Source organism: Podarcis bocagei (assembly GCF_964188305.1).
Source record: "Podarcis bocagei genome assembly, chromosome: 7".
NCBI classification, from domain to species: Eukaryota; Metazoa; Chordata; class Lepidosauria; order Squamata; family Lacertidae; genus Podarcis; species Podarcis bocagei.
In genome coordinates, this window is record NC_138132.1 from 82,925,222 (window position 1) to 82,937,339 (window position 12,118).

General features: G+C 49.9%; 1 protein-coding gene across 1 annotated transcript in view; it reads left to right on the plus strand.

The window, feature by feature from the left end:
- The window catches only part of CLCN6 (chloride voltage-gated channel 6), a 33,410-nt gene extending 26,469 nt beyond the window's left edge, over positions 1-6,941 (plus strand). The window contains exons 22-23 of the mRNA XM_081202981.1: positions 2,485-2,610; positions 4,953-6,941. Coding sequence (XP_081059107.1) covers positions 2,485-2,610; positions 4,953-5,033 — 207 coding nt within the window. The 3' untranslated portion in view covers positions 5,034-6,941. The remainder of the gene's footprint in view (positions 1-2,484; positions 2,611-4,952) is intronic.
- The last annotated feature ends 5,177 nt before the right edge of the window (positions 6,942-12,118 follow it).

Below are 12,118 nucleotides of genomic sequence, written 5' to 3' on the forward strand. Positions count from 1 at the left end.
GAAATGAAAAGGGTGTTTAAAATAACCTTTGTAAAAAAAAACACCCAGAAGCTTTTCTTTTGGGAATTCTAGGGACAGAACTACCTAAAATGTATAGAAACTTATTCATGTGTGCTACTACAGCGGCAAGAACGTTACTTGCCCCAAAGTGGAAAGAAACAGAAGTCCCAGCAAAGGAAGAATGGATACAAAAACTTATGGCATATGCAGAAATGGCAAAACTTACTGGAAAAAATAAGAAATCAAGATAACAGTTTTTTAAATAAAAGAATGGAAATAGTTTATTGAATAGTTGCAGATAAATTATAAACAGATAAGAACGTTGGCAGGATTATTGTAATAACCTGCAGTTTCATAAGAGTATATATTTAGAGAAGAAGAATAAATGAGCAAATTAAGTTAATTTGGATATGCAGAGGAACCGCAGAAAGAGGGGGAAGGAAGTCAAGTTTTGAAATGTCAGAATGATTCTAAAATCAGTGAAATGTATAAACTTGAAAAGTACAAAATTGAAAAAAATACATAAACAGGCAAAAATAATAATAGATGGGCTATTGGTCTGATCCAGCTGGCTCTCCTTAGCTTATTACAAAAGTGCTTACCGTATTTTTCGCACCATAGGGCGCACCGGACCATAGGGCGCACCCAGTTTTTAGGGGGGGAAATCAAGAAAAAAAATCTTCCCCCCCCCCAGCCCCAAAGAGCAGCGTACAGGGTGCGCACAACCTCTCCCTGCCGGAGGGGTTGTGCGCAGCTATGGAGCAAGCCAAGTTTTGGCTTCCCCTTTAGCCCCATGCAGCCTCTCCTTGCCGGGAGACGCTGCGCAGGGCTAAAGAAGCCATAGCCTCGTGCAGCGTCTCCTTGCGGAGGGGTTGCGCACAGCTATGGAAGAAGGCAAGGCAGCGAGCGGGATGGATCCCGCTCACTGTTTTGCCTTCCCCTTTAGCCCCGCGCAGCGTCTCCCTGCGGAGGGGTTGCGCACAGCTATGGAAGAAGGCAAGGCAGCGAGCGGGATGGATCCCGCTCGCTGTTTTGCCTTCCCCTTTAGCCCCGCGCAGCGTCTCCCTGCGGAGGGGTTGCGCACAGCTATGGAAGAAGGCAAGGCAGCGAGCGGGATGGATCCCGCTCGCTGTTTTGCCTTCCCCTTTAGCCCCGCGCAGCGTCTCCCTGCGGAGGGGTTGCGCACAGCTATGGAAGAAGGCAAGGCAGCGAGCGGGATGGATCCCGCTCGCTGTTTTGCCTTCCCCTTTAGCCCCGCGCAGCGTCTCCCTGCGGAGGGGTTGCGCACAGCTATGGAAGAAGGCAAGGCAGCGAGCGGGATGGATCCCGCTCGCTGTTTTGCCTTCCCCTTTAGCCCCGCGCAGCGTCTCCCTGCGGAGGGGTTGCGCACAGCTATGGAAGAAGGCAAGGCAGCGAGCGGGATGGATCCCGCTCGCTGTTTTGCCTTCCCCTTTAGCCCCGCGCAGCGTCTCCCTGCGGAGGGGTTGCGCACAGCTATGGAAGAAGGCAAGGCAGCGAGCGGGATGGATCCCGCTCGCTGTTTTGCCTTCCCCTTTAGCCCCGCGCAGCGTCTCCCTGCGGAGGGGTTGCGCACAGCTATGGAAGAAGGCAAGGCAGCGAGCGGGATGGATCCCGCTCGCTGTTTTGCCTTCCCCTTTAGCCCCGCGCAGCGTCTCCCTGCGGAGGGGTTGCGCACAGCTATGGAAGAAGGCAAGGCAGCGAGCGGGATGGATCCCGCTCGCTGTTTTGCCTTCCCCTTTAGCCCCGCGCAGCGTCTCCCTGCGGAGGGGTTGCGCACAGCTATGGAAGAAGGCAAGGCAGCGAGCGGGATGGATCCCGCTCGCTGTTTTGCCTTCCCCTTTAGCCCCGCGCAGCGTCTCCCTGCGGAGGGGTTGCGCACAGCTATGGAAGAAGGCAAGGCAGCGAGCGGGATGGATCCCGCTCGCTGTTTTGCCTTGCCCTTTAGCCCCGCGCAGCGTCTCCCTGCGGAGGGGTTGCGCACAGCTATGGAAGAAGGCAAGGCAGCGAGCGGGATGGATCCCGCTCGCTGTTTTGCCTTTCCCTTTAGCCCGTACAGCCTCTCCTTGCCGGGAGACGCTGCGCAGGGCTTTCCTGGCTTTTCTGGGAGGTGGGGGAATTCCCTCACCTCTCGCAAAAGCCTGCAAAAGCCGTGAGCTCTTTAAAGGGGCTGCGCGGCTTCTCCTGGCTTTCCTGGGAGGTGGGAGAAGGGACTGATGCGGCCAGTCAGTCCCTTCTCCCTCCTGTGGAAAAGCCCGCAAGAGCGCACGGAGCTTGTGTGCGGCTCTTGGGGGCTTTTCCCGCCTGCCTCCCCCCTGCATTCGCTCCATAGGACGCACACACATTTTCCCTTGCTTTTTAGGAGGGAAAAAGTGCGTCCTATGGTGCGAAAAATACGGTATTTCTGCATTATTGCTGGGTTGCTTTTGATGATCTTCCCCCATGTCTGCTTAACTCCTCTGGCAGGACATCACGCCTTACATGAATCCCTCCCCTTTCACGGTTTCGCCGAATACTCACGTCTCGCAAGTCTTCAACCTCTTCCGGACGATGGGGCTCAGGCATTTGCCCGTGGTGAATGCTGTTGGGGAGGTGAGTTTAACCTGTACATACTGTCTTTGGGAAGAATTTTGCAGCTGGGTCTGGGTGTAACTTTTCTCCCACCACTTCCTCTCCCACCTAGTTAGGTTTGTGCCAAGAGTTTAAAATCCAGAGGCCGCCTTGCTGGAGAATCCAGAGCAGGCATCCCCAAACTCAGCCCTCCAGCTGTTTTGGGACTACAACTCCCATCATCCCTAGCTAACAGGACCAGTGGTCAGGGATGATGGGAATTGTAGTCCCAAAGCAGCTGGAGGGCCAAGTTTGGGGATGCCTGATCCAGAGCTTTAAGGCAAATGTGTCTGCCTAATAACCACCACTAGATGTTGCTGTGCTCCAGAACAAACAATCCCAACATACAGTGCAGAGCATAGGAGGGCCAGTTTGTAGTATGCCAGGCTATTGGTGTTTCCCAAACTTGGGTCTCTGGCAGCTTTTGCACTACACTTCCCATCATCCCTGACACTTCGTCCTGCCAGCCAGGTATGATGGGAGTTGTAGTCCAAGAACAGCTTGAGACCCAAAGTTTGCAAAACCCTGGGCTAGATGATCCTGGCATAAACTGCTAGCAGATGTATGGAGGCAAAAATCTGGGCGGCTCTCCCAAGGAGTGGGTCCCCCACGTGGGCAGTACTGCCCCATGGGGGTTGGTGGGATTACCCAGGGGGTTGCTGGAGGTATAAGTGGCTATCTGACTCTGAAACGCTGGTACCTTTAGATCAAGCTTATCAGTGTTGTTGAATAAATTAAACAAAATATATTTTATTGGATTTTGAGTAAATGTGCAATTAACTGTTTTACTGTGTTGCTATCTTCCTTAGTAGGGACACGGGTGGCGCTGTGGGTTAAACCACAGAGCCTCTTGGGCTTGCTGATCAGAAGGTCGGCGGTTCGAATCCCCGCGACGGGGTGAGCTCCCGTTGCTCGGTCCCTGCTCCTGCCAACCTAGCAGTTCAAAAGCATGTCAAAGTGCAAGTTGATAAGTAGGTACCCCTCCAGCAGGAAGGTAAACGGCATTTCTCTGCGCTGCTCTGGTTTCGCCAGAAGCCGCTTAGTCATGCTGGCCACATGACCCGGAAGCTGTACGCCAGCTCCCTCGGCCAATAGAGTGAGATGAGCACCGCAACCCCAGTCGACCATGACTGGACTTAACGGTCAGGGGTCCCTTTACCTTTACCTTTATCTTCCTTAGTGGGTCATGCAAACCACTATTCTGAATAATGCTTTTTTATACCACAATACACTAGGTTATCGTGCAATGAGCTAGCAGGTGTTTGGAGGCATAAGTCTGCCTGTCTTCTGGGTCTTTTGGGCTTCAGTTCCTACCAGCCTCAGCCAACATACCGTATTTTATGCTCTATATGACTCACTTTTTCCCTCCTAAAAAGTAAGGGGAAATGTGTGTGCGTCTTATGGAGCGAATGCAGGCTGCGCAGCTATCACAGAAGCCAGAACAGCAAGAGGGATCGCTGCTTTCGCTGCGCAGTGATCCCGCTTGTTGTTCTGGCTTCTGGGATTCAGAATATTTTTTTTCTTGTTTTCCTCCTCCAAAAACTAGGCGTGTCTTGTGGTCTGGTGCGTCTTATAGAGCAAAAAATACGGTATTTCAGTAGTCCAAGAGATTCATGGAGGGAGGGCCAGATGCATTTACAGTTGTACCTTGAAAGTCAAACAGCTTAGTTCCCGAACGATTTGGCTCTTGAATGTCACGAACCCGGAAGTGACTGTTCCGGTTTGCGAACTGTTTTTGGAAGCTGAATGTCTGATGGGGCTTCCGATTGGCTGCAGGAGCTTTCTGCAGCCAATCAGAAGCTGCGCTTTGGTTTTTGAACGTTTTGGAAGTTGAACGGACTACCGGAACGGATTCCGTTCGACTTCCAAGGTACGACTGTCTCTATCTTTCTAGGCAAAATGCTCTTGCACTGGCAAATTAGAACTTCCGTGTTCAGAACTTCCATGTCTGGAGAGTTCAGGCCAGGCTCGAGGGCGGCTCTACAGAGAGCACATTGCAGTTTTCAGGTCATGGGCTTCTAGACTGTTTATTTAATAAAATATATGCATTGCTTGATTGTACAAAAAAATAAATAAAGAACGAAAACCTAAACCAGTTTACAAAGAGAATAAAACAAAGTTACCGGAAGGCTTGTCTAAACAAAAACGTTTTTAGCAAGGGCTGAAAAGAGCGAAGGCGCATGCCTGGTATCAATAGGCAGGGAGTTCCATTGTGTAGATGCTGCCACACTAAAAGATGGACGAGATGGGCCTTTGCTCTGATCCAGCCTCCTCCGTAACACTGGTTTACCCTGCCCTCTTTTTCTCCCGCCGCCTCTTCGCAGATCGTTGGCATCATCACGCGCCACAACCTGACCCACGAATTCCTGCAGGCCAGGCTACGACAGCACTACCGGACCGTCTGACTCCTCTGCTCCCGCCTCCCAAGCCGCCGCTTCGGATCCCGCGTGGCCCCTGGCTCACTTTCGTGCACTTTAAAGGCAACAAAAGCGGACCGGCTTCTTTCTCACTGGGGGGAGGCCCCCCAGTGACCTCTCGGGGGGCCGGAAGACTCTGGGAGTTGTGGTCTGAACGCTCGCCGGCTAATCTTAGGGGCTCGCTCACCTGCTGCCCCGATTGGCTTCCGATCGGCATCGTCCCGACATTTCATCGCCCCACTGGCATGATTCATATCTATGCCATATTCCAGATGGAAGGAACACCTGTCCTTTTCTCCTCTCCTTGCCTTATCCTAAAACCAGGTGTTCACCATCTCGAAAGACTCAGAAGACCAACGCAGCACTTAGCCGCTATATCTCAAGCTTGGGCCAGCAATTTCCTCCTATTTCGCATTCGTAGTTTCAGTAAGGCTAAGAAGAAGAGACACTTTTTCTCTCTTTTTTTTTTACCGGAGACTCTGGAATTCCCTGTGTAGAATTTTCATTTTCATTCCACTTAACTGCACTTTTGAGTTGTTTTTTTCTCGGCTAGAGGCTGGGATCCTTGATGTTTGGGGGTGGGGAAAAGTCTCCACTTGAGTGAATCAAACCCTTGATCCTTAATTATCTTTTTTTTTGGGGGGGAGGGGGAGGTTATAGGTGCATATGGAAGGGAACGAACAATCGTGCCACTAAAAGTAAGTGTATGTTGGGGTGTGTTTGTGTGTGTTAGTGAAAGGCAGCGTTTGCCTCTGTGAGGAAAGCCACATGGGTCAGTTTTGCAAGGGTTTGGCAGCTGGAGTGCTGTGGGTTTGTTTGCACTTACAACCCTCCAGGCATTGCTGGACCACGACTCCCATCACCTCTGACCACTGCTGGCTGCTGGGACTTGTAGTCCAGCCCCTGAAGGGAGTCACAGATTCACCAACCCTGCCTTGAAGACCCAAGATGGAACAGGTATGGGCATACAGAACAGATTCAGGTCTCCCAGCTCTCTAAAAGCTTAATTTTTAAAAAAAGAATAAGACAGCACCCTGAATTGGAAATTGGGACCTCACATTATCTTTTCCCGGGCCATCTTAGGTTGGCATTGTAGTATGGAAGCTTTAGAGCAGAGGGTTGGAACCGGTGGCCTTCCAGATCTTGGGACTACAACTCCCATCATCTCTGGCCCCAGGGCTGATGGGAGTTGGGAGTCCAGTGGCCTCTGGAGGGCAAAACCCTGCTCTCGAGGGAGAGAGACATTGGGAGTTGAGCTGAACCAGTTTGCCTGAAGGGTTTCCAGTACACAGTAGGCTTGATGGCCGGTGTCGGTTCAGCATCACTGAGAAGCCACTTGCCTTGCGGGTGGCTGGCTGACACCCTGCTGCAGATATTTTGCAGGGAAAATCAAACTCATTGGTGAAAGTTTCCCCTAATCAAACCCACCGGTGATCGGTGCCCATAATTCCTACCTGTCTCAGCCCCTTAAACTGCCACCAGCTGGTTGCTCCATACCAGGCTGCTGCCACTGTATAGAAAACCAAACTTAAATATATTTCTGGAGTGTTTAAAGGTTTTCTCCTGCATGCGCTAGGCATTCAGCAGCAATTCCCTAAGCAAACCTGAGAGGGTCGTGTACATTGGGACAACAGCTCTGTCTCTACAGAGGCGCCAATTTGCAGCGTGGCCCTGCCATGTCCCCTCAAATCTACCTGTGACACATCTGGTTGGGTTTTTTGACACCCACACACCCCACAGCAGATGTCCAATCTTTCCCTTCCTCCTGCAAGGGATTGTAAGGACTGCTGGGGAATTCAGTCCTCCGAACAGTAGATTTCCAGGGGTTTCCCTGAGAATTCAGTTTTCATAGAAAGACCTCCCTTTAACTAGCAAGTCTTGAAAAGTTGCAATTGTGACACCGAAATAGGTTGTGTGTTGTTGTTTTTTTGCAAAGGGTGGGTGGGTGGGGGACTGTCTGCAGCAGTTTCAGGAGCACTTGAGAGAGTTCATGTAATTGCAGAGTCGCCTCAAGCCAGCCCAGGCCGGTCTCGGGCTTCTCGCAAGCCCCATCTCGGCTGCCCCCTTCGCAGTTATTCCAGCGGACTCCTGCCTCCGTAGGTCCCCCCCCCCCCCCGTTCTTGCTTCTGCTAAATCTCTCCGGTTTGGAAAGGTGACAGCCCTGATGCTGATGGTCCTGATAAAGCACAGTTGTGGAGTGTGGATTTTGCAGGTTTTTTCTTCCCAGGCCGAACAGCCGGAGAGAAAACGCATTCCAAGAAAAGGACCCCTACAGCTCTGCCTGCACACAAAAATCAAACAAAATCCTCCTTCCATGTAACCCCACCTGTTAAAACCTGTTCTGTGCCACAAGGCAGGCAGGGAAAGAATCGCGTCGAGCGTCTCACCCCATCACAGCCTTGTCGGTGTCTTTAAAACCAAAACGTGGGCTGTCTCCAATGTTAGTTTTACTTACAATAGTCCTGCTGAAATTAATAAGTTCGGGCCTGTGAATTTCAGTGGGTCTACTCTCAGCTGGATGCCAACCCCTGTGTTTGTGGCCCCCTCCCTCTTTTAAACCATTCTGTGCTAATTCAGGCATCTCAGTTTCCTGTCTTCCGAAATTATATTATGTGTTTGGGCTCCCGGGGTATAGCTGGGGGGTGGGACACAAAATTGCCTGGTTTCGAGTTCTGATTTCATCTCCTTGAACCAGGAATTAAGGGTGTGTGTGTGTGTGTATGTAAATGTGTAATGTGTGTTTACAATGTGTAAAGTCTGTCTCTTCATAGCTCTTTGTGATTGTGTGGTGGTGCGTGTGGGTTTTTTTTTTTTTTTTAAGGGACAGAAAAATCAGAACCAGGTCCTCCTCTCTGTCCCTCTAAATCCATTGAAAGACCAGCTGTTTTCTGCTTCTCAAACCCACTGCTTTATTCCTTTGACCCCTTGAGGAAGAAGGAAGGAGGGCAGTCCACATCTTTAAACCTTAATTTGGCCCTGGCATTTTCTGGTTGCAGCAGGTATCAGCTCAGCTCTGCAAACCACTTTTTAAAATTATTATCTCTCTCTCTCTCTTAGCTGGGGCATAATCAACTTTCTTCCTAAGCCTTTGTCCTTGACGGCAACTACTACTCTTAAATTGCTAAGCTCTTACAAAAAAAAAAAAAAAAAGGTTGCCACAAGTTTGAACCCCTCTGATACTTATTGATCTGCAAGCCGTGTTAAAAAGTGGGAGAGTTGAAGATTTCATTGCCACCAAATGACAAGTCTGTGGTTTGTTGGGGGGCATGTGTGATTTTTTGTGCTGCCCCCTTGTGAAAGGGGAGGGGCAGACTCCTCTCCCCCCCCCCCGAAGTCCAGCAGCCTGGCACCTAACAGCCGCGGCATCGTTGACATCTTGACTTAACAGCCAGTTAAGTGAGCTGCTTTGCCACTTCTCTGCAAAGCTTGCCCAGAACGTGTCGGGTTTTTTTCCTTCACTGCGATCTCGTAAGATGTCGAACCAATTAAGGACTGTCTTCCCCAGCTCCCCAGAGCTGTTGGCTCGAAGGAGCTTGACAATACATTTCTGTGTTTCGAGCCGATTTATTTGTTTTTGGCATCCTGGCGATGCCCAGATCAAGTACTGCTTCATTTCGAAACCTAAACTTGCCCCAGTGGCTTTAGGACTCCTATCCTGAGGAGTGTCAGCTATCCTGACAGGGCAGCTGTGCTCTCTCTGTCTCTCTCTCTCTCTCTAAGGGATCTTTCCTCTTCTCTATCATGATGTTCCACTGTTCCCGCACATGCCAACAAGGGGCTTGTTAGCGGAGCTAAGATACAGAGCTTCAGCGCGTCTCGGTTTCTTGCTAGGTGATGCCCTTGTTCTCTTTGCTGGGCTTCTCGTGGGCTTGAGATCGCTGAGATTTTTGTGCAGGGGGAATTTTGTGGGTGGGGGGTTGTAGGGTGTGTGTGCGTTTGCGTCTGGGGGGGAAAGGGGTATATCATGATGGTGTGCATTTGCTGGCGTGCGTGGTAGGGGAAGGGCATGTGAGTTTTTGCTCCCACGCTGTTGTCCAAAGAACCATAGCTTAAGTTCCTAAGCTGGGCTTGGTTCCACTCTATTCACTTCCCTCCGATAGACGCCCATTCTTTGTCTCTTTACTTTCAGGTCGTGCCTTCTGAGTCTATTCAACCATGCTTTAAAAAAGGGTGTGTGTGTGTGTGTGTGTGTGTGTGTGTGTGTGTAACCCATGCAACAATGGCTTTGTGTTCCTATGTTACCTGGGAGAGTCTTGAACGGATGGAATCTATGCCGATTAATGCCTGCCACCGCCGAACTCTGTGGCCTCTGCAGTTCACTGAGGTGTGGGCATGTCTTGCCTTTAGTTAAATGCACATTTTAAAAATGCGCGTAGCCCAACATCCACACACATTTGGCACTGACCACTTCCCACCACCGCCAAATGCCTCCTATCCTGGACAAAGCAACAGGAAAGGTTTTGCTTTTCTGCTTCCCTCCCGAATAATTCTGGGAGCATCTCATCCCCTTCAACTCTTTCATTTTTAAAGGAGGAGGAAGCAGGCAGAATTTTTACTCAGTGCTTTTCATTTTGTGAAGTTAAACTACAGGGGAGAAAAGGGTTTATCACAGATGTGGGGAAGCTTTGCCCCCTCCCCAGATGTTGACAAACTATAAGCCCAAGCAAATGGCCAGGGGTGATGGGGAGTTGCTGTTCAGCAACCGCCTGGAAGGCCAGAGGTTCTTCACACCTGGTTTGCCCAGAAAGCAACACTTTTGTCCCACGTTGCAAGAGGATTGTTTCCGTCTGGCTGATTGAAAGTCAGTGATGCAGACTTGCTAGCCTCCCTGTCTCAAATGTGCCACTCAAACCCTCATTTCCGAAATGGTCCCCCCAGACTGCTTGAGGTCTGCTGATGGCTTGGCCAAAACCTGGTACCCACCCCTTCTCTCTCCACCCCCCCCCCCGGTCAAGCCTAGACTCCCAAACAGACACAAGGCCCTTAAACCCTCAGATCAGTGTTAAGCTTGAGCCCAGGGCAGAGAAATCTGGGGCAAATATTCATGCGTTCTCCTTTTCACTGCCCGCTCTGACCTCTTAAACAGTGTTAAATTGCCATATCAAGGCATAACCCCTATCTCGTTCCTCCATGTCGCAGTGCATTCCCCTGGTAAACCCTCTCAATGTTTTCTTCCTCCAATCTAATTTGTGTTTATTTTTTCCCCTGAGGGGACTGTTTGTGACCAAATGATGGGAATTAATTCTGTTGTGTATATAATTTTTATTTTTTATTTTTTTAAAAAATGAGTGAGATAATAATAATAATTATTATTATTTGTATTTGACCACCTGTAGTGTTTAACCATGGCCATCCTCTTTGTGGGGGGGGGGGAGAAAGAAAATAAATTAAATTCCTCCCTTCCTCCCGTGCATCTGTCTTCAAGGATCTTTTGTGATGACTATTTCCTTCTGTTCTGCATCACCTTTCTAGTTGCTTGGCTTCCTTCGGCCACCTGGACATAGAAGAGAGCAGTAGCTCGTTGCTTAGAGCACCTGCTTTGCATACAGAAGGTCCTGGGTTTCATCCCTGGCAGATGGAAAACCTTGAGAGCCTCTGCCAGTCAGCGTAGAGAATATTGAGCCAGATTGACTCATGGTATGACACAACTTCCCATGGTTCTGTTTAAATCAGCCTGTTACCTGGAGCCATGAGGACTAGAATCTTGTGTTACATGTTAGCAGAAGGACCATAGCTCAGTTGTAGAGCACCTGCTTTGAACATAATGGTGCATGCTCTAGTTATCTCCCGCTTGGACTACTGCAACGCGCTCTACGTGGGGCTACCTTTGAAGGTGACCCAGAAACTACAGTGAATCCAGAATGCAGCAGCTAGACTGGTGACTGGGAGTGGCTGCCAAGACCACATAACACCGGTCCTGAAAGACCTACATTGGCTCCCAGTACGTTTCCGGGCACAATTCAAAGTGTTGGTACTGACCTTTAAAGCCCTTAATCGACCTTGGCCCAGTATACCTGAAGGAGCGTCTCCACCCCCATTGCTCAGCCCGGACACCGAAGTCCAGCTCCAAGGGCCTTCTGGTGGTTCCCTCCCTGCGAGATGTAAGGTTACAGGGAACCAAGCAGAGGGCCTTCTCAGTAGTGGCGCCCACCCTGTGGAACGCCCTCCCACCAGATGTCAAGGAGATAAACAACTATCTGACTTTTAGAAGACATCTAAAGGCAGCCCAGTTTAGGGATGTTTTTAATGTTTAATGTTTTATTGTTCTGTTGGGAGCCGCCCAGAGTGGCTGGGGAAACCCAGCCAGATGGGTGGGGTATACATAATAAACTATTATTAAGTTATTATTATTATTGTTTTATTATAGAAGGTCCCAGCTATAATCCCAGGCATCTTCAGGCAGGTCTGGGAAAGGTTTTCCGAACTGGATAGACCAATTATCTGACTTCCAGTGTACCTAATGTGTTGATCTCACATAGCATCCCCTCTCTTTGCCCTAAAAGAAGTCAGTGGGCAGCCAGCTGCCTCTGGGAAGTTTGCAGGCCAAGAACAAAGGCAACTCTTTTTCAAGCCATTGGTTCCCAGCACTTGATATTCAGTGGTACACTGCCTCTAATATTGGGTCTCTAATTATAAAACAGGGATGAGGTCCCCTTTTCAAGTTGAGGACCAGATTTCTTTCTTGGCAGCCTGCTGAGGGCCACATGCCAGGGACAGGTGGGCTTGGGGTGAAAGTAGACGGAGCAACAAATGTAAATTTTACCATGTGTACAGCAGGCTGCTTTCTATACTCTTCATCCTCCATTCAGGCAAGCAAGAGGCATGATCACCATTTAAGGACACATTGCAGCCCAGCAGAAACACAAAGCAGGGTCTGTAAGGGGCGTGGCCTGAATAGAATGGGGTGTGGCCTATTTGGAGAGGGGTGTGGCTTGGGGAGGAGAATTCCAAGGACCAGGTGAAATCTCAGGAAGAGGAGTCTCCTATCACTCCCAACCCTGAGGTCTTTTTACCTGCAGTCGCCAGAGAACACAAGTATATACAGGCAAGTAATAATACAAGGGTTGCGTGGA